The following is a 25,689-nucleotide window of genomic DNA, read 5'->3' as shown; positions in this document are numbered from 1 at the left end:
TCTTCGAAAGAAGCCGAGCTTCTAAAACGCCAGCCTCGCCCTACTGGCCAATAGCTACCGCTTTTCTCGACTTGCGGGCGTTCGCAAGGGAGCGGGGAGGTGGCAATACGCTTGCCAATCAGAGTAGGCCAGGGATGACCGAGGGCGGACAGCGACCAATAGACGGGGTTGGCCAGAACGCGCTCCCTTAGTAGGTGGATGGTGGTCGAAGCGCCGGCTCCTTTCTCGTCGTCGCCATTTTGTGCTGGTGATCGCGGCCGGCTGGGAGTAGGCGACAGTGGGTTTCCTGGGGAGGGCAACGCGCCTGGCGCTTTTCCCCTCCCCCTCCTCCGCCCTTTCGCCTCCAGCCTCGGACTTGGTAGTTGCGCAGACCGGCTCGGGCAGAGCTGGGAGAGTTGGAGGAGGTGGCGGCGGGCCGAGGTGATGTCCGGGAGCCCTCCCTTGACAGCCCGGGCGGAGAAGGTGAGCGTCGACGCTGGTCGTGGGGGCGGAGGTAAGGGGCCGGGGGTGGAGGGGGTTGCATAGAGGAACCGCGAGGGCGGCCTGTGGTCGACGGGTCTGGGCTTTGCGCAGAACAGACCGATGCTTGGCACAGGCTGAGCCTGGGAGAGGGTGTCTTTTTTTGTTGTTTTTTGTTTTTCTCCTTTTGAGAGCAGAGGCGCGTGCGCGATTGGGGCACTGGATGGGTGCACGCGGGTTGGGGGAAGGGAGGGACGGATGGGAGTGGGCTCCTATGGCTCACTGTGTCTGCGACGCCGAACTTTTTCCGTGGGAGGCCGCTGTCTGCGACTTTTCTTTTTAGCCGAAGAAGTGTGCTCTCTGCTTTCGTGTGTGACTTTGGTACTAACCAACCCATGGGGAAGTGTTCTGTGGCTCTGGTCCTTATTCTTGGGTGGAGGAGAAGGGAGATCGTCGGTCTGACTAGGGTCTCTATCCTCAGAACCTCTGTAACTCTGGTCTTTATCCATGGGGAGGGGGTCCTTACCCATAGAAAGTCTTATTAGGACTGGCCATAATCCACTTACTGGGTGGGGGCGGGAAGTGCAAGGAAGCTGTGTAAGACTTGACTGCTCCTTTTTTTGGGGGGAGGGGAGGTTCGTATCGGTTACTCTGATGCTTATTCTGTGAAAGGGGGCCTGTGGGGTCATGGCCCGTATTTATTGTGGGTTCCTGTCCGTGGTTTTGGCCCGTAGTTCTTCGGGGCTCGACCCTGTGACTTGGGTCCCTATCTGTTATGGATGCCTTTGCCAGATGTACTGAGGGTTTTGTCTCTGGCTCTCATCCACTGGGTTCCCTGGTTGTGATTCTAAGTCTTACCCATCTGGGAGCAGGTAACTCATTCCCTGAGACTTTAGGAGGAAGAGAAAATTGGTAGGAGTGTATACATGAAGGAAAGGTGTGGTGGCAACCTAGTGTTGGGCAGGTGCTGTTAACGCCTGACTTTTGCTTGATTATTGTTCAGAGGGTGGGGCCTGAAGATTCAGGGATACTTTGTGGTGACCCCTGGCCCAGTCACATGGCTCTGGGCCCTCCTTAGTTCTCACCGCAGGTTGCCGTGAAGTGACTGCTCTCCCATTCCAGCAGAATAACACAGTGCTTCAAAACAGGCTCCAAAAGGGCTGCTTTTAACCTCTGAATAACTTGGGCCCAGAGCCCTGGGTAGGGAGCCGTCTTGGGGAACCTGGCTGTGCATAAGAGACAGGCTCAGAGCCAAGCCAGTTGCCGAGTGAGGGCCAAAACTGTGTTGGCCCAGAGCCTAGGGAGGCGGCAGCTGTCTCATTGCCAGGTTTGCCCCTTTACCCCTGGAACCTTTCATGGTCTCCTGCCGTCTCATAGTGGGCAACCAGCATCTTCTTGGGAGGATGAAATGGCACCTGGAAGCTCATGGAAGGAGCCTGGTGGGTGCCTGGTACTCCTGTCATGAAAACTTGCCTCCGTGCCTAGTGTGCCCAATCTCAGACAAGTCATCCAGCACCGAGAGCCTCCCTGGGCAAGTAGCTCCAGGCTTGAGCTTGTCTACCAGTCTCAGATGGCAAAGCCATGATCCCAGGATGGGTGGCACCACCAGGTCTCTCTGCAAGATGCTCCGTGCCTGCCGAGGGCCGTGCTGTTTCCAGGGTGGCCGGCTCTAGCCTCGCGTTTGAAGGGAAGGGAAGCAGCAGGCCAAGTAAGGGCTGCCTTCTTGCTCCAATCCTCAGGAGCCCTAGGAGTTGGGGTACAGCGTTGCTGAGCTTGGGGAGAGCAGAGAGCCTCGGCACCAAGCGTTTCTTAAGGAGACCCTCTCTGCCGCAACTGCCCTGACCTCTTTCTTCTGCTCTCCCCAGAGTCCCTGCAGGAGGCATCACCCAGGGTGGCAGATCATGGTGGCAGCACTGGGGGTGGCTGGGAAGTGAAACGGAGCCAGCGGCTGAGGAGGGGCCCCAGCAGCCCTCGCAGGCCCTGTCAGGACATGGAGTATGAAAGACGGTGAGTTCCCCGCTAACCCCCACCCTCTCCCAAGCGGCTTAGGTTGTCCCTGTGTGAGAATCGATCCAAGGAAGTGCTTGGAGGGGGCATCTGGGCAGGATAAAACCAAACAGTGCCGCAGATGATTGGTTTCTTTTCAGCAAACATGTACTTGGCACTCAAGAGCCAGGACATGTAATGGGCTCTGGGAGTGCATTGATAAACTAGACAAATAAGATTGCAGCCTTCTCCTCACTTAGGGTCTCACAAGGGAGGCCACGCAGTTTCTGGTTGATAGGCACCACATGCGGTTGCAGGGCGGGAAGGGATCAAGAGAAAGGGAGGCGTGGAGACTGATTCCCAGGTTTCCACTTTGGATGACCCAGGTAGGTATAAAAGGTATGGACAGTCGCCACAGGACAGACAAAGGTGGGTGACAGGTGGGCAGTTGTTGGATTGTAAGTGCCTGTGGATTCTCAGGGGAGAGGTGTGGGCTGTAGCTTGGGTTTGAGGATGGAGGGGGCGTTGCCTTCAGAGTCAGAAATTTGCCCAGAAAATGTAAGGGGCAAACCAGGTCAGATAGTATTACTTAGCCATGGCCTTTTTAAGATCTGGGATTCAGGGACAGGATCAGCTGAAGTTGGTGTGGACACTCTTAGCCAGTTATTTTTAAACTCTGGGACTAACTAGAAATAGTTGGAACACTTGGTAAAATACAGAGATCCTAGACCGTACTTTTACCATACTGGTGGCTCGCCTTACTTGATTCTAATGTAGATGATTCATTCCTGATATTTAAAGATTGTATAGAGAAGTAGACCTAACCATCCCAGAGAGCCTCTATCAAAAGTCAGCAGATTATGAAAAAGTCAAGGAGGAAATAATTTTTTATTGCCTTACAAAGGGTTTCTGCTACCACCCCCTTTTGAAAAATGTAGAATTATAATGTTTTGGTTTCTGAAAAGTGATGAGCCCGAATTTGAGATGTGGTTATCATCAGGTGTTATTCAGCCATGACCTTTCAAAAAAATTTGGATGGTATTCAATAGAAGTGCTGTGTGGCAATTTCTGACTTTGAGTAGGTAGCTCACTTGCCTCAGACTTCATTACGAGGCAAAGCCACTGGCTTTCTTTTGGCTTTTAAAGAACCTCGAATGCAAGGGTTGGAGTTAATCATACTTTTCCAGTTCAAGGCACGTTTCTATCACAGGTTGCTACAAGACCGCCTCTTGCCATATTTATTTTTTCCTGTTTTATTTGCAATTCCCATAGCTGTAGGCAGCTGCTCTGTTGTCTTTGAAATGTATCCTTCTAAAATATGTGGTGGTGTTTGGAGTGTTTTCAATTTACACAAATGTCAGAATGTTACAGTTTTCATTCTGTTTCCTGAGCTTTATGTTACTCAGCACTGCATTTTAAAGATCTGTCTTTATTGCTACCTGTATGTTAGTGCTTTGCTTCTAATTGGTCCCAAGGGCACTATGGGGTGTGTCTCCTGCCTCTTATTTAATAATTCTCTCAAGGGTGGATAGCTGTTCTTAATTTTGGTGTGCTGAAATTCATCCCTTTTTTGTCTTAAAATCTGTCCTTTGAAAAATCTTCTCTATTCTTATCTCTGGATCCCTAACTTTATTTACCTTTTGCATTTAGGTCTTTAAATCCATCTAGAGTCCACTTTTAAATATGTTATAATGTAGGTTCTGTTTTTATTTTCCTCCATATAGTGGGCAGTGTTCCTAGTATCACCCCCACAATAGGTCATTCTTTCTTTATTGATTTGTGGTACCGCATCTCATCTCAAGTTCCCTCATGTACATGGATCTGTCTTGAGTGGTCCGATTTGTTGCATTGGTCTTTTTGCTATTCTTACACAAGAACCTTAGTGTTCTGTGGTCTTATAGAATGTCTTAATAGCACCTACTCTGCTCTTATTTTTCGAATTTGACTTAGTAATTTTGTAGCTTTATGTAAAAAGTTATCAAGTCTTTCAAAAAGTTCAAGAACTTTGAGACTGCATTAAATTTATATACTTCAGGAGAATTGTCATCTTTGTAAGTAGTCATCTCATCCTCTTAAACAGGTCATAAAGACCTACAAGGTTCGTTTAAAGGACATAAAAATCTGAATAAACCAAAATACAGGTCTTGGGTGCTCCTTTTTTTCCCCATTGATGTATGATGTACATTATTTCAAGTGAACACATAGTAATATATTTTGAGAGGTTACATTCGATTTATAATTGTTACAAAATGCTGGCTGTATTCTCCCTGCTGTCCAATGTATCTTTGTAGCTTATTTATTTTATACATAGTTGTTTGTGCCTCTTAATGCTCTCCCCTATCTTGTCCCTCTCCCTTTCCTTTTCTCCACTAGTAACCACTAGTTCTCTATATCTGTGAATTTATTTCTGTTTGTTTTGCCATACATTGACATGAATCTGCCCTGGGTGTTACATGTGTTCCCCTGATTAATATTCCTGTGTGTGTGTAACACATCTTCTTTATCCACCCATTTATTGGTGGACACTTAGGTTGCTTCCGTATCTTGGCAATTGTAAATAATGCTGCTGTGAACATTGGGGTGCATGTATCTTTTTGAATTAGTGTTTGGTCTTTTTTTTTTCAGATATATACCCAGGAGTGGACTGTTTTTAGTTTTTTGAGAAGCCTTCATACTGTTTTGCACAGTGGCTGCACCAGTTTACATTCCCACCAACAGTGTATGAAGGTCCTCTTTTTCTCCACATTCTCAACCAGCATTTGTTGTCTGTGTTCTTTTTGATGATAGTCATTCTGACAGGTGTGAGGTGGTATCTCACTGTGGTTTTAATTTGCATTTCTCTGATGATTAACGATATTGAGCATCTTTTCATGTGCCTCTTGGCCATCTGTATGTCATCTTTGGAAAAAAATATCTATTCAGGTCTTCTCTGTTTTTAAATCAAGTTTGTTTTTGTTTGTTTTGATATTGAGGTTATGAGCTGTTTATATATTTTGGATATTGATCCCTCATAGGTCGTACCGGTTGCAAATATTTTCTCCCATTCAGTCAGTTGTCTCTGTTTTGTTGATGGTTTTCTTTGCTGTGCAAAAGGTTTTAAATTTAATCTGGTTGTGTATTGTTTGTTAAAGTAATTCAGAGGTGCTTCAGTAGTTTTTATTGGCATCCTTTTTTTTCCCAAGCTGGTATTTGCTGGGGTAAAGGAACGCTGTTGATTTTTGTAAATTACCTTGTCTCTGCTGTGTTCTCTTATTATTTCTACTCAATCATTGTTGATTTTGATTGTCTTTCTAAATCAGTCCAGGCCTGATAGGCAACCTCCTTTGCTTTGGCATCAAGTGTGATGTGTACTGTAGGCTCTTAAAATGTAGTCTTTAATAAGTTAAGAAAATTCTCTAATTTTAGTTTGCTAAGACCGATCAGAAATGAGTATTGAACTTCATAATTGCATGCTTTTTTCTCCTTTTGTCTATCAACTTCATAATTGCATTAAATTGCATCCTTGATATGCTTAAGGTATACCCTCCATGATCATGGTATGTATATGTATGCTTATAACTTCTTATTTTGAAAAAACTTCAGATTTACCAAAAAAAAAATTACAAGTACAATGAACTCCCTTAATCCTCTACATTTTGCCACATTTGTTTTGCCTACCTACAAGCCTACTCCTTCTTCCCCCCTCCTTCCCCCTCTTTTTTTCTCCTCCCCTCTCCCTTCCCCTCTCCCTCTCCCTTTCTATACATAACACCTTTTTCTCGGAATCTTTTGAGTTAGTGGAAGACATGAGCAGTAAATACTATAGAAAATACTACAGTTCCTTCTACTTTCTCTTTCATAATCACAGGATACTTATCAAGAAATTTAACATTGATTCAGTACTTTTGTCTTTTAAGTCTGTTTTCAGATGTCATCAGTTGTTCCAAAAACGTCCTTTTAGGACGTTTCTAATACGTTTTAATATTTGATGGGGTTCCTCTCCCCATCATTAGTCTTTGTTTTGAACCAAATTTTCCTGGCTCTTCCAAGTTGTTTCTTGTCCTTTGCTGTTATAAATAGTGTCACATTGAATACTATTTCTGTATGCGTCCTAGTGCTTCAGCACATTAAATTCCCAGAAGGAAAATTGGGGGACAGAAAGCATATAGATTTTTAGTTTCGCCAGCTATTGCCAAGTTCCCCTCCATGGGGATCATTCCATTTTCACTCGTACCACCAATATGAGAGTGCCTATTTCCCATACAGCCCTGCCAACAGTTTGTTGTCAAACATTTGGACTTTTGAAGATTTGTTGAGTTAAAAACATTTGATCACAAGATCTTCCTTAGGGAAGAATTTCAAATAATATATGTAGATACTCCCCACTCTGGGAGGTCGAGATTAATTTTTCCTCCTCTTGAGTGTGGGCTGATCTTAGTGACTTGCTTCTACAGAATAGAGTGTAAGGGGAAAAGAAACTTTACAGCAGACCCCACCATAACCAGATGATCGAGTTCAGCGTCACCAGTAGTAAGTCATGTTGATAGCATGCACCTGAGATCTAGTGTGATTGGATGGGTGGCTCAGCTCTATAAATCTTGTCTAATAACAAGAACATATCAGATATACCCAAGTTGAGGTACATTCCACAAATTACCTGACCAGCGTGCTTCAAAACTCTGTCAAGGTCATTAAAAAAAAAAAAAAAAAAAACAAGGCAAGACTGAGAAACTTTCACAGGCCAGAGGAAACCAGGGGCATGATAACTGAATGCAATGTGGTGTCTTGGATTCAATCCTGGAACAGAAAGAGGATAGTAGTGGAAAAATAGTGACATGCTAATAAAATCTATAGATCAGTTAACTTTTAGTTCTGACAAATGTACCATGGTTCTCTTAACATGAGGAGAAACTGTGTGAAGTGTATATGAAAATTCTATTATCTTTGAACTTTTCTGTAAATCTAAAATTATCATTTTTTTAAAATTTTATCATGATTAGAAACTTTGGGACTTCTCTGGTAGTCCAGTGTTAAGACTCCACACTTCCAATGCAGGGAACATGAGCTTAATCCCTGGTCAGGAAACTTAAGATCCCACATGTCTCAGGGCAACTAACTCGCACACCTCAACTAGAGAGCCCACATGCCACAACTAGGGAAAAGCCTGTGTACTGCAACAACTAAGAGCAAGCACAGCCAAAAAATTAAATAAATATTTTTTAAATGATTAGAAACTTTTGTATATCATAGAACACTATTCAAAAGGATGAAAAAACATTCTAAAGAGTGGGAGGATGTGTTTGCAAATCATATATCTTATAAGGGATTAACACCCAGAATATATCAAGAACTCCTACAACAGTAACAGAAAAACCTAATTCAAAAATGGGCAAAAGACTCAAATAGACATTTCTTCAAAGAGGTATAAATGACCAATAAGCACATGAAAAAAAGGCAAAGTAACAAGTGTTGATGACAATACGGATAAATTGGCAACTGTATCACTGATAGGAATGTAAAGTTGTACAGATGCTATGGAGCACTGGAAATTCCTCAAAAGTTTAGAGTTACCGTGTCCTACTCTTTGCAGCCTCATGGACTGTAGCCCGCCAGGCTCCTCTGTCCATGGAGTTTTCCAGGCAAGCATACAGGAATGGGTTGCCATTTCCTACTTCAGGGGATCTTTCCAACCCAGGGATCAAACTGGTATCACTTGTGTCTCCTGCATTGGGCAGGCGGATTCTTTATCAGTGAGCCACCTGGGAAACCCATAGGATTCAGCAGTTCCACTCCTGGGTATGTACCCTAAAGAATTGAAAATAGACTCAAACAGATACTTGTATACCAATGTTCATAGCAGCATTATACACAGTATCCAAAATAACCAGTAGGTAAAAATACCCCAGTTGTCTGTCAACAGATGTGGTAGCCATAAAAAGAAATGCAATTCTGATACATTCTGCAACATGAACCTTGACAGCATTCTGCTGAGATAACATGCCAGACACAAAGGCATAAGTATTATATGGTTCCACTTATATGAGGTGCGTAGAATAGGTGAACTTACAGGAGAGAATAGAGGTTGCGGTGGGGTGGGAAAGTATGGAGTTTCTGTTTGGGGTGATGAAAAGCTTCTGGAGCAGGTAGTAGTGATGATTATACAACATTGTGACTGTACATTGTGTCACTCGCTGAGTTGTACCCTTTAAAATGGTAACATTTTTGTTAACTATGTATATAATTTATCACAAAGAAGATTTGAGAAAATACACAAGAATAAATTTTAAGTGTTACAAAAATGAACTGTCCAGTATAGTTTTAATTTTCATCTTTTGTTGAGTGAGACAGCATCTTTTCAAATATAAACCATCTGTACAGTTGACCCTTGAACAACACAGGTTTGAACTGCGCAGGTCTGTTTATATACAGATTCTTTTCAGTAGTAAATACTATAGTGCACCACAATCCATGGTTGGTTGAATCCAAGCATGTAGAGGAACCATAAATGGAGAGGGTTGGCTATGAGTTATACTTGGATTTTCAACAGAGCAGAAGGTCAGTGGTTGGTCAAGGGTCAACTGTATTATTTTCTGTAAATTCAGTTCTCTTTTTTCTTTCCCCATACGTTTTCCTTGTTTATTGTCTGTCTTGACTTGGCTTGTGATGGTTTTTGTTTTTCTGTTTTTGTTTTTTCCCAAACAGTTATGTTTTATTTTTATATGATCAGTTTTGATAGCCTTTTCTTGTATGGCTTCTTGATTTGGGTCACAGTTTTCCCCATTTCAAGATTATTAAAAAACTATCTCATGTTTTCTTCTTTTCTTCTATGGTTTCATTTCTTCCATTTAAATCTTTGACCGATTTCAGATGAATCCTGGCTCATATGTGTGACGTATAGTCATAAGATCTTGCGTATGTCTAGGTATTTAATCTTTATGATGCAATTATACTTGGAATCTTCTGATTTCTGAACAGTGACTCTCTGAATACCAGCAAGGTATTTATTCCTGCATATTAATTTCTGAACACAGCATCTTTACTGATTTATTTGTAATGATTTTTCCATTGATTCTCTTAGGCAGAGGCAGATATATCCTCATATCATTTACAAGTAATAGTAATTTTACCATCTCCTTTCTAGCTTTTAATCTCTTTTTTCTTTAATTGTTTACTAGCTAGTTTCTTAGAATAATAATCATGGTGTTGAGAATGGACATTCTAATGTCATTTCTAACCAGGATTACGATCCTGCTAGTAGTGGTCTATGTTGGTGTCCAGCTTTTCTTGTTTTAAGTAGAAACGTATTGGTTGTATTCAGAATTCTGGGAGTTCCCTCCTGGTCCAGTGGTTAGGACTTAGTGCTCTTTAGAGTCATTATTTTATCAAGAGAGAATTATTGGGCACCTGCTGAGTATTAGGCACTAAGCTAAGCTTTGGGGAATACAGCAGTGAACCAAACAGGTGTGGTCCTTTCCCCGAATTCATTCTAGTAATTTTTTAAATCATCAAAGAAATGCACATTAAATCAATGTTGAGCTAATTATTTTACAGTTATTTCAGTAGGAGAAATTTTAACAAAACAGCTGCCAGCACTAGCAAGGTGACCATGAAACAGAGGGGCAGAGTGGTGCAGTGCCCAGGGAGCTGGAGGGAAAGAGGTTGGCAGAGACCTCAGCCCACAGGACCCTGCAGGCCTTGTAGGACCTTGATGAGCGTTTTTTGTCTTGAGAATAAGAGGGAGCCATCAGAGGAGCACTGTGGTTGGGCTTGATGGGCTTTGCCTTACGAAACACTCCCTTGCTTTGAGGGTGGAGAGAATGAACTGGAGGAGGCCTGGGTGGGGGTGAGGAGACCAGGCAGGGGGCCACACCTGAAGGCCCAGTGAGGGAATGGAGAGGTAGGGAAGGGAAGGAGAGAAGTGGGCTGGATTTGAAGGAGAGGTGGTGGCAGCCTGGGGATTAGGGGTTGGCCTTAGGGATCCCTGTGGGGGTGGAGCTGAGGGCCTCGAGGCGGGGAGTGGGTGGGGTCCCCCTCTCCGCTTTCCTCTTTCGGAAAGGACTGTCCTCTCATCCCTTCCCATCCTTCTTTCCCCAGAGGGGGACGTGGAGACAGGACTGGCCGTTACGGAGCCACCGATCGTTCACAGGATGACGGTGGGGAAAACCGTAGCCGGGATCATGACTACAGAGACATGGACTACCGCTCATATCCCCGCGAGTACGGCAGCCAGGAGGGCAAGCATGACTATGATGACTCATCCGAAGAGCAGAGTGCAGAGGTGAGGGCTGGGGGGCCAGCTCCTGCAGGGCCTCGATCTGGCTGCAGCTCCGCGTGCAGTAGCTCTCCACTCCCATGCCTTCAGACTGTGCTCAAAGGCTTTGCCTCACCTGAAGGGTCTGTCCCTACTCCCCTCTCTGAGGGCTCCTCTCCCAGGTTGGGTCTACCTGACCTCCACATGCTTGGCTCTGTACTTCTGAGGGCCCCTGGCCACCACCTCTCTCCCTTCTTCCCTGTTCTTCAGGGTTCACTGCAAGCCCTCTACTGCCTGCTCCCAGCCAGTTTGGGGACACAGCATCTAGGGTCAGGAGGGCACCTGGATGTCATGTGGGTATCAGCAAGCAGAGTGGCTCTGGGAGGCTGAGTGTGGGCATTCCTAGTGGTGGTAGAGCCCCTAGACAGAAAGAAAAGCCCCATCAGGACTCTCCTCTGAGCTCCAGCTAGCCACTTCCATATTGGATAGTTAGCCCTGGCCTGAGGGGGAGGCATGATGCCCACCATCAGGGAATCCCCATCTGAGGGGATGAAACAGTCTTGCCTTATGTGAACTCCAGGTTGAGGGGATACTCAGGGCCCTGGTCCACATGGGCACAGAGGAGTGGGAAGGGTACCCTTGCAACCCCAGCCCTGGGAAGCAGAATATGGGTGTCCAGCCACCCTCTGGGGGTCCAGAACAAAGACCCCCATGGTGGGCAGTCAGGCTTCCTTGGTGGCAACTGTGAGCTGTGCTTGGATGTGTCCAGAGCACTGGGTGGGTCCTGGGTGGACCAGGAAGAGTGGAGAGCTGAATTTTCTGGCCCCCATGAGGGCAGGATGGGCATGGACCCAAGCCTGCCTTGCTTAGTGCTGAACGAAGGGTTTGGGCAATGCCCAGGAATCCAGTGACCACACCCTGTTAGTAAGGAGCATGGTGGTGATGGAGGACTGGCCAGGCAGAGGATCAGGGACCGAGGGGCAGCGCTGTAGCCCTCGCAGTCTTTGCCAGCCCTTGCTGGCTGACTCTGGCCGAGGTCTTAAGCGATTCCTAAACCCACAACTTGGTGACAGGGCCCAGGCTGGGAGTCTTAAGTGACGTGTGGCCTTTTGTGGCACAGGGAACAATTGTGCTTGTACTAGCTGAGCTGGTGAGGGAGGAGGGGGGAGAAAGAGTACAGGGTTTAGTATGCCAACCTCCAACGGTCTCTTCCCACGGAGGTCTCAGTGGTGTCTGCTCAGCTGTCTGTAGGAGTTCCTCCCCGACACCAACACTGCCCCCTGCTTCTCCCCTACTCCCCGTCAAAGCAACCCCCCCAAAGCATCTGGGGGAGAATTTCCAATCCCAGGAGGATTACAGTTCAGGGCCTGCCCACCTTGCCTGCCCCGAGCCTTTAGCCGGAGCCCGCCCACCCCTGGCTTTCAGAGCCTGCCTGCCTCAGAGAGCCAGCGGCCAGCCCCTAGGCCCACCCTCAGACTGACTGCCCGCCTGGTGTCTCTCGTCTCATTCTGTTGGCCAGGATTCCTACGAGGCCTCCCCGGGCTCCGAGACTCAGCGTAGGCGGCGGCGGCGGCACAGGCACAGCCCTACCGGCCCGCCAGGCTTCCCCCGAGACGGCGACTATCGGGACCAGGACTATCGGACCGAGCAAGGGGAGGAGGAGGAGGAGGAGGAGGAGGAGGAGGAGGAGGAGAAGGCCAGTAACATCGTCATGCTGAGGATGCTGCCACAGGCAGCCACTGAGGATGACGTACGTGCTCCCCATGTCCCCGGGCAGGCGGCAGAGCAGGAGGCCAGGCTGGGTCCCCTCCAGGGCCCTCAGCCCCTCCCTTACCCCTCACCTCCTCGGCACCTTTCAGCCCCTTCTCCCCCCAGCCCTGTTCCCCGGCACTGCTCTGCCCCCGGGGCAGGCCCGTCATCTCCTAGTCTGGAAGGGAGGAGCGTGGCACAGGCTGGTTTGGCCAGGGGGCTGCGGTGGTGGGTGTGGGAGGGAACAGAGCATTCCTTCCACGCATTCTGCTGGTGATCCATCCCTTCTGCATATGCCGATCAAAGGCCAGATGCTCTCCAGGCCTGCTGCCAGATATTGCTGGTGGCAGAGGTGATATGGAGACCCTGCAGGCTGGGGAGGCTCTCCATGGGATTTTCGGAGGTTTTATTCTCCTTCCCTACCACCTGCTCTCTTTTGCCAGCAGCCCCAGATCCCCTCACTGGCAGAGCCACAGAGCCTTGGGTCCTCCTTCCTTCACTGCTGTTGCCACCCTCCCACCCCGTCTGCCTGTGTGACATTCCCTCCCTGTCCGTACCGACTTCCCTTTGTGAGCAGGAAAACCCCATGGGGGCCACTAGAATAGCCTGCTTACTACCCTACCCAGTTCTCCTCCTCCTCCTTACGGCCTATGAAGGCTCCACTCAGCTCTCCCCTGAAACCTGCTGGCTGCCTGTGTTGTCGCAGAGAAAACCCCACCTGTGTGTCTGAAAGCTCTCAGGTCTGGCCCTATTTGGAGTCAGGCAGTTGCTGCATGCTCCCATTTGTGGAGGATCTGTCACATGGTGGGCCACATGCACAGCCGCCCTGCAGGGAAGGTCCTCTGTGGTTTTCATCCTATGGATGAGGAGGCCAGGCCCCTGGCAGCTGACCCCAGTTCCCACAGCCAGCAAGTGACAGAGCAGAGTTGGGATCTGAACCTGGGCAGCTGAGCCCCAGAGCCCATGTTCCAGCCATTTCCTGAACCCTCCTTGAGTATTGCGATCCTGATCTCCTGTGTATCTCTTCTCCATTCTCATGTGTGCTTGTTGAACCTCCAATCTGTTGTTGACCCTGGTGAGGGCACTGAAGCCCAGAGGCATTACGGCCACTAGCCCAGAGTGCCCAGCACAGGCATCCAGTTGTTGGTGAGAGGTGCCACTGGCCTCAGGACCCGCCTCACTGGTCCAAATCCCAGGTTGCATCTGCAGCTTCGCCTGGCGTAGGTCATCCAGGAAGCTTTCCATACCCCACAGCTGTGCCTTTTGGTCTCAACCTCAAGTTCCCACTTTGTTCGTGATCCAGTGCCCATGGCTGGGCTTTGCTCAGACCCCAGTCCTTCCCAGTTTGGGGCTTGTGTCATGGGTCTCTCTCGATGCAAGCTGGAGGGCAGTCCATTCGTGAAGGGCCAGGTTTGCGTCCCAGCTTTCCTTGCTTTGTGGCTGCACCAAACCCGTTGGCAGACCACCCATGCCCACCATTCTTGAGCTGCTTCCTCGCTTGCTCTCTCAATATTCTCTACCCCTGAAAGTCCTTACACTGCCATGCTTCACCTTGCAGCCCACCCCTTCCTTCCTTTGATTCCCTCTGCAAGTCTGGGGCTGAAAGCTGAGACTGGGTACTGGTAGGGGGCTGGGGCTGTGATCATTGGGGGAGAATCCCTGAGAGAGGGAGTGGATACAGTGTGCGCACAACCCCTGTGACCCCCTTGGAGTCCCGGACACCTCCAGCCAGCCCCTGGTACCCACAGCCCCCTTGTTCTGAGCCTGCCCCAATCCATATCACCCCGTACAGATCCGTGGCCAGCTGCAGTCCCATGGCATCCAAGCGCGGGAGGTCCGGCTGATGCGGAACAAATCCTCAGGTGAGCTTTCGTTCCATTACCCTCCCCTTCTGCTGGCCAGCCTCAGCCTCTGAGTCTCCCTCCTGCCTCTGCCTTCTCCCCCACCCTCCCCACCCTGCCTTCCTGCCACAGCTGGGAATGGGCCACTTGGGGGTGCCCTCTCTTCTCTCCCCCCGCCTCCCACCCTCCTCCTAGCTCTGGCCAGCCTCTGATGCGGGGCTGTCGGGGAGGGGGTGCAGCTGTGAGCTGCGCTGATGCTCCCCGGGGGCAGGGCCAGGGCCAGGCTCCGGGGATCGTCCTCTGTGGGACTCTGAGGATCTGAGACGGTAACCCCGTCCCCCTCGTAGATGCCCTTCCTTCCCTCTTCTTCTCCTTCCCCTGCTCCTTGCTCTCCCTGACACTGTTCTGGTAACAGCCTCTGACCAGAAAGTAGGTCCCACCCGCGTGTCCCAGGAGGGGAGGCAGGGGATGGCTCTTGTCCAAGAGTGCATCCCAAGGAACAGCCCAGGTCGCTGGCCTCGCTCGTTCCCACCCTCCCTCTTGCAGGCTGCTTGGAGCTGGCCTGAGGTTAGTGGGCGGGGTGGGGTGTCTCTGCAGGATCTCTGGCCCAGGCTACCCAAGTCAGGCCCAGTGGGGCCTCGCTCTGCCTGGGCTTCTCTCTCCATCTTCAATCTCCTCCCCACTCCTCCATCTCTGTGTGTGTGTGTGTCTCTCTGTCCCTACCTCTCGCTCTCTCTATAATTATACCATTTCATCCTCCTGTGCATCCTAACGGTTATTCTTTTGGAGATCAAGCATGCCCCGCCGTGTCTAAGCCCTCCCAGTGTGTGCACCTCCAAAGAAGGAGCTGCTTTCCGGCGGCCTCAAGCCCTGGATCCTTCTCCCAGCCCTGGCCAGGCCTGGAGTCTCTCTTGGTAGCATGTTGGTCTTGCTGTGCTGTGCCCTAGCCAGGCTGGCAGGATTCTGGTCTTCCTGGGGTGGCGTCCCAGGTGCAGCCCCCTCTGCGGCCCCGGCTGCTCCTACCACAGCCCTGCGGATTCTTGAGGGTCTCCTTGGACCACCTGGCCCCCATTCTCCTGCCATCTGGGAGGACCTGGACTGGGGTGGCTTTAGTCTTCCCAGCTTGGCCCTGAGGTGGCTCCCTGGGGAGTCCCACCTCCCTTGCATGGTGGTGAGGCTGAGGGGGACATTGTGTCCCTGACTCCCCCTGGTTCCTGATGGTCCTGGAGCCTCCCCAGCCTCACCAAGCAGCCTAGCCCTGCTTCTCTTTTGCTCTTTCCATTACACACCTGTTGCGGGACCCCTCCTGGGCTGCCCTGGCCTCGTACTGGGCCCCACCATTCCAGTGTTGATTCTAGCCCATGTGAAACCATCAGCTTGCCCCTCTGCCCTCCTTCCTTCTCTGGAGACAGACCTCTCCTTGTACCTTTTCCCTCCCAGCTCCTTCTTTCCATCTCTGTCACCCCAGGCTGTCTGGGCAGGTGTGCCTGAGACCCCATCTCTCTCTGTCTTTCTTCCCAGCTACCGTGTGTGTATCCCCCGCCCCCAACTCCTCTCCGGCTGTGTTTTCCTGCCTCCCTTCTTCCCTCCTTCCTGCCCCTCCCAACCATCTCCCTGGACTCCCACACCCTGGTCTTTCTCTCTTTGCTTTTCTCTCTCCCTTTCTTCCTTTTTCCTCTCTCCACTTCCCTCTCTGCCCCCCACCCCCAGTCCTCTCCCCTCGGGTCCCGCCCCCGGGAACGCCGTGTGTCCAAAGCTGTTGACTAACCCACTGCGTCTGTATCTGAATGCTGTCTCCAGGTCAGAGCCGGGGCTTCGCCTTCGTCGAGTTTAGTCACTTGCAGGACGCTACACGATGGATGGAAGCCAATCAGGTTGCTTTGCCGCACTTGAACCCCCCCCCAAACAAATACTACTTTGTAATCGAGCGCTCCCCATCGCCTGATTCTTATGGACACAGTTCCCTGCCCTGTGGTCCTGTGTCCCATCCCCACCAACCCCTCTCTCTACCCCTTCCTGACCCTCACTATCTCCTCTTCCTGTCTCTTGCTACCCATTGGGCTCCCCATTAAGAGCCCACACTCACCACTGGCCCTTCCCGCTGGTCAGGCGCTAGCTCTGCCTCTCCTCCTCTCCCAGCTGAGCTTTCAGAGGAAGGGCTGCCTTGGGGGTGGTAGGGGGGTTCTTCCCAGGTGCCCACTCCCCGGGGGACCACCCTGCCCTGGGGTGAGGCAGAGCCAGGACTTTGTTTCACTCAGGCACCACTGCAAGTCCAGCCACTGGGGAAACTTAGTTGTTGGCATACTAACTAGCAAGTCCCGTTTTGCCAGCTTTCTCCCTGTGAGCTTGGCCCTGTGATTTCCATAGGACAGGCCAGCAGGGTTCTATTGATCTAAAGTACCAGTCAGGGGTCATCGTTTCATTCACCAGGACTCACTTTGGTGCCCCACCCCCCTACTGCACCTGGCCTGCCCAGGAGTCTCTGCCGGGGACAGGCCTGCCCTCCCAGCAAGGAGTCTTGCTGTCCAGAAGGGAGGGGAGCTCGCTCCCCCAGCCTGGCATGAGCTCCTAACCCAACAGCTTTGGGACCTTCAGAGACCCAAAGCTTCTGCTCACCCACCCAGAGCCCAGCTCACTGCTATGGGGCACTGTGCTTCGGGCGGCGGGGAAGGGGAATGGGGTGATGTGGTGCAAGGGGGCTCAGCAGGGGCGGCCCTGGAGCCATCTCTGCTGGTCCACAGGCTAGTGGGCCCAAGGACCCAGCTGGCCACGGGAAGACAGCTTCACTGCAGGATCGTCCATCTTTTAAATATGGCTCTTTCTTTCTCCCCTTCTCCAGCACTAGCGCGCGTGCGCTCTCTCTCTCTTTCTCTCCCCTCCTCTCCCTCCCCTCCCTGTCCCCCCTCATCCCAAGTGTAGCCTGTGTAGTGCTGGCCCTGGGTGTGGCCTGGCAGTGTCAGGGCTGAGTGGGGGTTTGCCGCACTGTCCGGCAAGCTTCGGGCAGCCGAGCACTGTGTGCCTGGTGGAGTGTGTTCACGTGTGCGTGCCCGGAAAGGCAGCAAACAGCTGCGCCCGAGGGCTGTGGCTCTTTCCCTCCCTCCTTCCCTTCCTTCTTCCCTTGTCAGTTCTCCAACCTCCCTCCGTTCCCTGTCCCTCATCCATCCAGCTGAAGGGCTCGCTCACTCTCTTCTCCTGTGCTGAAACGGTGCGTGGGGCACTGCTGCCCAGGCCTCACTGTGCTCTGCTTTTCCCCGCAGCACTCTCTCAACATCCTGGGCCAGAAGGTGTCCATGCACTACAGCGACCCCAAGCCCAAGATCAATGAGGACTGGCTGTGTAATAAGGTACAGGGGCAGTGGGCAGCAGGTGCCGTGGATTGAGACAGCCGCGGTAGGGGTGGCGACATGTCTGTCTCCCTGGGGCCTCTGAGTGGTGTGGGCATGGAGGAACTGGCTCAGCTCCAGCAGCACCGCTCCTTGCCTCCCCCCCGACCCCCTTCCCCATCCACCCAGCCAGCTGCCAATTCATACTGAGCTTTCACTCAGTGCCAGGCTCTGCCCTCATGCAGCACGATCTTGCCTGAGGCCCCAGTAGATGTCACACAGACGTTCATGTGAGTGACTCGTGATGGTGAAGCATAACATGGTGTATGCAAAGTGGGCATCAGGGCCAGATGGGCTGAAATTAGACTCCCTCAAAAATCTCCCTTGATTTTGGTCAGAGTATTGAACCTGTCTTTGCTTCACTCTCCCCATCTCGAAAATGCAAATACTAAATACCCAGAGGTGGTCAGAAGGATTGAAATACAGTGATGAGAGGGTAGCACTTGGAACAGCACCTGTCAGCTGTTGTCCTGAGTAATGTGTAGGGTGTTCTGAGAGCTTGTGTCAGGTGACCCACCCCCTGACAAAGCCAGGTCCGCAGAGAGTGACTGTACAAGCTGTCGGTCTTTGCGGTCATGTTCCCTGGGAGGAGGCTGAGGCTCAGAGAGACGGAACCTCGAGCTGTGTCTTATTCCTGATCATGGACTGTGGGTGCCAACGTGGGTTCAAGTCTCCCCTCAGGCCAACCTCACCTCCCGCAGCCGGCTGGCAGCCCTGAGACCTAAAGGGAGTCCTGAGAGCTTGCAGGGTGCCCCGAGCCTCTCCCCAAGAAGAACTCTGCCCAGTAAAGGGGGGGGGTGCGCGGAGGTGGGGAGTTGGGTGGCGCCTCTTTGTTTGAAAATGAAAAGAGTAATACCAGAAGGCAGATGTCCAACCTCTCTGGAGAGAGTGACAGGAGGACTCACTCCATCTCTCCTGTATTTTCAGATACTCCTTGAAACTAGGGCAGTCTGTTCTTTCCTCTCCTTTATCTACCACATCCTATTGCTCTCTGGTCTTGTCACGTCCATCACACAAACGCCTTCCTTTGCCATTCCCACTGTGCAGGCTGGTCCTCACCCCTCCTCCAGACAGTCGCCATGGGCCCCTCTCTGGTGTTCTGGCCTCTTGCCTGTCTCCCACTCCCTCACCTTTGGCATTCCTCACACCCACTCCTGACCATGTCCCTCCTCCTCTGCAAAAAATCTGCTCATATCTGAACGTGAGTGTGCCGCTCCTCTGGGGTCTAGTGTCACCTTACTTCTCCAGCCTCGGCTTTTGCCTCTCTCCCCACCCTCCTACACCAGCTACACAAAATGTCTTGTGTCCTCCGCTAGCAAGCACTTCCCAGCAAAACCAAACCTCTGGGCCTCCCAGGTGAAACAGCCCTGTGGACCATACCCAGCTGAGTAAGCTGGGTCTCAAGGCCCTCTCCTCTCCTGGAGTCCCCAGTGGTGACCATTTCCAGACCAGCCTGCTGCCCCTCTGTGCCACATCCGCTCCCTACTGTTAGGCTGCATCCTGCGGAGAGCCTGGCATGGGGACAGTGCTCAGGACTTGACCGCGGATCAGAGACTGAAATGTGAAAACTGGGGGTCTCCAGAGGCTGCAATGCCCAAGGCAGATTTATCTCTCAAGAGTGGCAGGATCCAACCTCGAGATGAAGGGGTGAGGCTTGGCAGGAGAGGGGCTACTGACTTTTTAAGGATAGAAAAGTGATGAAGGTTTCTGAGAAGGAAAGTACGTTCTGGGAAGAGGAACCTGCTAAAAGGACTTTGGAGGCGGAAACGTCTCTGAACTGGTCCCTTGGAGGAGACAGCAGTTGGTAACAGAGGTGAGGGGTGGGTTACGGACTCCTGAGTTGAAGGGTGGGCACTGAGAAGAAATATGAAACCATGTAAATAGTCATGTGTCTGAGAATGACAGCCATTTCCCAAAGCCCTTTGCTCCCCCCTCCCCGACCCTGGGACCTTCCTGGGGTGTGGCCGGATCCCTGGAAGGTTTCTGGATCCACGTTTGGAGGGTGCAATGGAAAGCCCCCACCCCCCACCCCCTGCTGCCTCTGACAGCCTGGCCTGTGCCTCACAGTGTGGCGTCCAGAACTTCAAACGCCGCGAGAAGTGCTTCAAATGTGGGGTGCCCAAGTCAGGTATGGCCTTCCTACCTCCCTCTTCCTTGGTACATTTTGGGGAGAGGGGTGAAGGGTGACGGGCCAGAGCTCTGGAAGGAGGGTGACCAGCCTGGGACCTCCTTCTTGTTTGTCACCGGCCTCTCTCCTGATGCCCCTAGCAGAGGCGGAGCAGAAGTTGCCCCTGGGCGCGAGGTTGGATCAGCAGACGCTGCCGCTGGGGGGTCGGGAGCTAAGCCAGGGCCTGCTGCCCCTTCCACAGCCCTACCAGGCCCAGGGAGTGCTGGCCTCCCAGGCCCTGTCACAGGGCTCAGAGCCAAGCTCGGAGAATGCCAACGACAGTGAGTCCATTGTTCCTTCCTTCCTGCCTTAGGGTGTCTAGGCTGGGCTCCCCAAGGCCAGAGAGACAGTGGTGACCAGGACTTAGTCTTCCCAGGGGTCCACCAGGTTGGGAGTCAGACACATAATGTAGGGAGAGCAGAAGAAGAACATTACCAAACTCTACTTGAAGAGTGTGTTGAGACGATTCTCACCAGGCAAGTGGCTGAGCTGGGACTTGGGCTGACAAGCAGAGAGGAAGAGGTGGGAGGAAGCAGCGGGTACAAGAACATGGAGGCCAGGGAGAGGAAGCAGTGGGGAGCCAGCAGAGGGCAGGGCTGGAGGGGGTTATCGGTGCTCCCTAATGCTGGGTCCCTTCCCACAGCCATCATTTTGCGCAACCTGAACCCACATAGCACCATGGACTCCATCCTGGGGGCCCTGGCACCCTATGCAGTGCTGTCCTCCTCCAATGTACGCGTCATCAAGGACAAGCAGACCCAACTGAACCGTGGCTTCGCCTTTATCCAGCTCTCCACCATCGTGGTGAGGGCGGCACAGGGGGGGGCCGGGCAGCCAGGGTCCCGGCCCCCAGGGCAGGGAGGAGGGACCCTGACCCTAGCTCCCCAACCGCGGCCCCAAACCTGGAAATGGGGCAATGGAGCCGGGGGCCTCCCCGGGCCTGACCCTTCTGCCCTGCCCCCCCTAGGAGGCAGCCCAGCTGCTACAGATCCTGCAGGCCTTACACCCACCACTCACCATCGACGGCAAGACCATCAACGTTGAGTTTGCCAAGGGTTCTAAGAGGTCAGGGCCCCACCTGTGTCCCTTCTCAGCCTGCCCCCCAGCTTGGGGCCTCCTGTCTCACTTCCAGTCTCTGACATCCTCCCCAGGGATATGGCCTCCAACGAAGGCAGTCGCATCAATGCTGCCTCTGTGGCCAGCACTGCCATTGCCGCGGCCCAGTGGGCCATCTCACAGGTACTCAGAGATTCCCGTCCACCCCAGCTCCCCCATACCTGGGCCGCCTCCACCCTCCCGCTCCCTCTCTGCAAATAGGAGGGCTGCCTTGCTGTAGTGGCTTCCCGTGGACCGGAAACCCTCTCCCAGTGGTTGCCGGTGTGGGCTGCAGGGGCCTCATGGCAGCTCCCTTCCCCAGCCCCTCCTCCCAGGCTTCCCTTTCCAGGGCCATGCAGCTGCTTTTCTCTTCTGTTTGGTGGTCATGTGTCATTATGAATTGTTTCAACTTTTTTTGATAAAAGGGAACTTAGAAGTGGCTATAAGAAAATCGGGAGAGGAAAATAGAGGAGGGGAGGATGGTATCTTCCCTGGTCTGACCCCCAGCCCATATAACACACAGCACATCTAGCAGTGTCAGCTCTGGGAATGTTTTGGCACATGTCTTTGTTCCAGTGTTGTTTTTGTTGCCACCCCACTCCACTGTGGCCCGGTGTTCCTTGTCTGAAGCCTGCATGCTTTCTGTCAGCAGACAGGCACTAGCTTCATTTGTGGGCAGATGCCTCTCAGCCGGCTCCCCTCCCCTCTGTGCCACCTCCTCTGCTAATGAGCCCCTCCCACCTGCCCCTCAGGCCTCCCAGGGTGGGGAGGGTGCCTGGGCCACCCCCGAGGAGCCAGCGGTCGACTACAGCTACTACCAACAGGATGAGGGCTATGGCGGCAGCCAGGGCACAGAGTCCTCTCTCTATGCCCATGGCTACCTCAAGGGCGCAAAGGGCCCCGGCATCACCGGAACCAAAGGGGACCCGGCCGGAGCAGGTGAGCCCCAGCATCTCCCCCAAACCCACAGTGGGGAGTGGCAGGCCCAGGGTCCTGGGCCCTCCCATTCACATTCTCTCTTCTCTGTTGCCCTTCCCAGGTCCCGAGACCTCCCTGGAGCCTGGGGTGGACTCTGTGTCCCTACAGGCTTTCTCCCGTGCCCAGCCTGGTGCCGCTCCTGGTGTCTACCAGCAGTCAGCAGCCGAAGCAGGCGGGAGCCAGGGTGCTGCCAACAGCCAGGTGAGGGAAATTGGGGGGTGGGGTCCTTGGAGGGCCCCTGGGTGACATGGTGTCACTGGCAGACACTGAGCCTTGTTCCCTGTTCTTGCCCCCGTGACCAGTCATACACCATCATATCACCCGCTGTACTCAAGTCAGAGCTCCAGAGTCCCACCCATCCCAGCTCTACCCTGCCACCGGCCACGAGTCCCTCTGCCCAGGAGTCCTACAGCCAGTACCGTGAGTAGCCACAGCCCGCAGCCAGGGACGGGGGACCCCTTCACAAAGCAGCGAGGTGTGTGACACCCCCCCCGCCACACTTCTCACTCCCCAGCTGTTCCTGATGTCTCCACCTACCAGTATGATGAGACATCTGGCTACTACTACGACCCACAGACTGGCCTCTACTATGATCCCAACTCTCAGGTGATGGGGCCGCCTGGGGAGGGATGGGGTCTGCAGCCCATCGTCTCAGGCCTCCCTCACGCCCCTTCTCCCCCATCACCCCCAGTACTACTACAACGCCCAGAGCCAACAGTACCTGTACTGGGATGGGGAGAGGCGGACCTACGTTCCCGCCCTGGAGCAGTCAGCTGACGGGCATAAGGAGACAGGGGCACCCTCCAAGGAGGGCAAAGAGAAGAAGGAAAAGCACAAGACCAAGACAGCCCAACAGGTGAACACTGGGAGTCCAGCAGTCACTGTCTGTCTGTTAGGTGTCCTCTGGGCAGTATCTGTGCTTGAGAGAGACCCAACTCCTGGTCCGGCTCTGCTCTGTGCTGTGTGACCTTGAGCCAGGGCTGTCTCTTCGGTACACGGCGGGGCTGCCCACCTTCCTGAGGTGGCCACTGCCATCCAAGTGCAGCCTTTCCACTTTCCTGTCCCCTGGTGGGAACCTTTGTGCTGTTGGTGACAATGTGGGCTGGTCTGGGCACACCTGAAGCCAGGCTAATCGTGCCTAGGGAAGCAGATGCACAAGTTTGCTCCTGTGGGCCCAGAAACCCACCTGATGGTGTGTATTCATCAGTCTGTGTATACACGTGCCAGAGAACTTCTTACAGGCCCATCAGGGGGTGGGCAGGAAAACAGCCATCGCAGTGTTCTGTGGTGGTGGGCAGTTGGAGGGAACCTCCATGTCTTGTCTGAGGAAGAAGAGTGTGACAGTCTGGGTGCAACACTTAGAAGCAAGAACTTCATGTTCCCTTGACAGCCTGGTAAATTCTAAAACTGATGGTGTGCCTGGGTGGGGATTGGGTATCAATATGGAATGTGGCATAGAATCACACCTGTTAATTAAAATTGTGTGCAGAACAAGCCATTCTATGTATTTCAGAATGATGAAAACTTGCAGCGACCCTAGTAGCATGGACACCTGTGAGGAGGATAGGGACACAGCCAGGGAGGGGCTTGCTGGAGGAGCACCAATGACAGGAGGACAGAGAAATGGGGACTTTAACCTCTGCCTCTCTCTCCTTCTGCTTGAGGCTGCAGGGCAGGAAGGGGCAGGCTGCTACAAGGGCTGTGGTTGGAGTTGGTGACCCCAGCAGTTGGTAGATTCCTAGGAGCCTCACCCCACCACCACCCTCATCCCTAGATTGCGAAGGACATGGAACGCTGGGCCCGCAGCCTCAACAAGCAAAAAGAAAACTTCAAAAACAGCTTCCAGCCCATCAGCAACTTGCGAGATGATGAAAGGCGGGAGTCAGCCACCGCGGATGCAGGCTACGCCATCCTCGAGAAGAAGGTGTGTTGTGACCGTCCATCTGTGCTCTGTCCCCAGGCTTGTCATCCCTTTGGTCCTTCTGTGGAGTCCCTGAATTTCCTTGTCTCTCCATCCCTGGTGCTTCAGAGGGTAAAGAATATGCCTCCAATGCAGGAGACACGGGTTCCATCCCTGGGTCAGGAAGATCCCCTAGAGGAGGGCATGGCAATCCACTCCAGTATTCTTGCCTGGAGAATCCCATGGACAGAGCCTGGTGGGCTACAGTCCATGACGTTGCAAAGAGTCCGACTTGACAGAGCAACTCACACTTCCACTTTTCCACCCCAGGGAGCACTAGCTGAGAGACAGCACACCAGCATGGACCTCCCAAAACTGGCCAGCGATGACCGCCCAGTGAGTGCCTGGGGCAGAAGGAAGGGTGGGGGGCTGTGAACTAGCCAAGCCTGACTTCTTGCCTTCCCCTTTTCCAGAGCCCACCTAGGGGGCTGGTGGCAGCCTACAGCGGGGAGAGTGACAGTGAGGAGGAGCAGGAACGTGGGGGCCCGGAGCGGGAAGAGAAGCTCACCGACTGGCAGAAGCTGGCCTGTCTGCTCTGCCGGCGCCAGTTCCCCAGCAAGGAGGCGCTCATCCGGCACCAGCAACTCTCCGGGCTCCACAAGGTGACTGAGGGAGGCCTGGCAGGGAACCCCAGCCTGGCCTGGCCCGGCCACTTCACTCTGTTCCTGTCCTCCTTTTCAGCAAAACCTTGAGATTCACCGGCGAGCCCACCTGTCAGAAAACGAGCTGGAGGCACTTGAGAAGAATGACATGGAGGTGAGGTGTGATCCACTCCCCGGCTCCATCCGTCAGTCCCTTGCCAAGCACCCCGTCTGTCATGCAGGCAACTGGTGTGGGCAAGTTCTTCAGCTAGACAGCCTGGCTGCCATCAGCCACCTCACATCTGTCCCCTCGCATGAGCTTCTTCCCAACTACCCCGTGTTGGCGGGCTGCTGGCAGCTGTAGGACCTCAGACCTGTTGGCCAGATCTCATTCCCTGTGGGCACCCCCCCCAGCTCTGCCCATGTTTCCTGCAAAGAGCTGTCAGCCCCTTCATTCTCACACACATACACTGTTTCAGCAAATGAAGTACCGGGACCGCGCAGCTGAACGCAGAGAGAAGTACGGCATCCCTGAGCCACCGGAGCCCAAGAGGAGAAAGTACAGTGGCATGTCCGCGGCCTCTGTGTGAGTGCCCAGGGCCAGGTGGGGGGCGTGGGGCCAGCAGGTCTGCCGCTCACACTGTGCCCCTGTCCCCTGCAGGGACTTTGAGCAGCCCACACGGGATGGACTGGGCAGTGACAACATTGGCAGTCGCATGCTCCAAGCCATGGGCTGGAAAGAGGGCAGTGGCCTGGGCCGCAAGAAGCAGGGCATTGTGACTCCCATTGAGGTGAGCCTGCTGGGATCCCATCCCTGTCCTCCAGCGCTCTCCACTGTAGCCTTGGCTGACTAAAAGTCTGCCTCCCTCACACAGGCCCAGACACGGGTGCGGGGCTCTGGCTTGGGTGCCCGAGGCAGCTCCTATGGGGTCACGTCAACTGAGTCCTACAAGGAGACACTGCACAAGACAATGGTGACCCGCTTCAACGAGGCCCAGTGAGCAGCTGCAAGACCTACTTATATTTGTATCAGGTGTCCAGCGTGGGGCGGGGGAAAATGAAATGTTGGATGGTCAAAGCGAAGCCTTGCACCTGTCTACCAGCCCTACTCCCCAGCCAGAGAAGCTGTGACCAAGTCAAACTTTGAGTTGCAGACTTTTATTGGAAAACTGGGCTGGAATCACTTCCTTGTTTTTGTAATAAAAGCTGAAAAGTCCGCAGCTTATGTCTCTTTCTCATGTCCCAGAGTGGTCTGTGGCA

At 52.7% G+C, this 25,689-nt stretch overlaps 1 protein-coding gene across 9 annotated transcripts; it reads left to right on the top strand.

Moving 5' to 3' along the window:
• The first annotated feature begins 23 nt into the window (after positions 1-23).
• Positions 24-25,649, top strand: RBM10 (RNA binding motif protein 10). Of its 9 annotated transcripts, none has more exons than XM_055438345.2 (24): positions 24-493; positions 2,325-2,466; positions 10,519-10,702; positions 12,195-12,425; positions 14,217-14,286; positions 16,066-16,139; positions 17,523-17,609; positions 19,716-19,776; positions 19,920-20,096; positions 20,459-20,616; positions 20,783-20,880; positions 20,967-21,054; positions 21,663-21,849; positions 21,950-22,089; positions 22,191-22,308; positions 22,403-22,494; positions 22,580-22,744; positions 23,663-23,812; positions 24,119-24,184; positions 24,262-24,450; positions 24,530-24,604; positions 24,909-25,015; positions 25,091-25,220; positions 25,305-25,649. In XM_055438345.2, the coding sequence occupies exons 1-24, from the start codon at positions 199-201 to the stop codon at positions 25,428-25,430; spliced, it is 3,210 nt and encodes a 1,069-aa protein (XP_055294320.2). In that variant the 5' UTR covers positions 24-198; the 3' UTR covers positions 25,431-25,649. The 9 variants fall into 9 exon arrangements, with proteins under 9 accessions (XP_055294320.2, XP_055294317.2, XP_055294318.2 ...); XM_055438342.2 differs by having other exon boundaries at positions 20,459-20,619; XM_055438343.2 differs by having other exon boundaries at positions 19,917-20,096.
• Positions 25,650-25,689: the final 40 nt, after the last annotated feature.

This window comes from Moschus berezovskii, chromosome X (genome assembly GCF_049115385.1).
Source record: "Moschus berezovskii isolate FMDL1 chromosome X, NW_MosBer_1.0, whole genome shotgun sequence".
NCBI classification, from domain to species: domain Eukaryota; kingdom Metazoa; phylum Chordata; class Mammalia; order Artiodactyla; family Moschidae; genus Moschus; species Moschus berezovskii.
The sequence above is the reverse complement of the archived record's forward strand: the minus strand, read 5'-3'. Positions and strand labels throughout refer to the sequence as shown.

Coding starts and splice junctions, on each gene's coding strand:
- RBM10 (XM_055438341.2), top strand. CDS start 199: ATGGTGGTCGAAGCGCCGGCTCCTTTCTCGTCGTCGCCATTTTGTGCT. Junction 22,745..23,662: donor AGACCAAGACAGCCCAACAG/GTGAACACTGGG, acceptor CCTCATCCCTAG/ATTGCGAAGGACATGGAACG. Junction 23,813..24,118: donor ACGCCATCCTCGAGAAGAAG/GTGTGTTGTGAC, acceptor TTTCCACCCCAG/GGAGCACTAGCTGAGAGACA.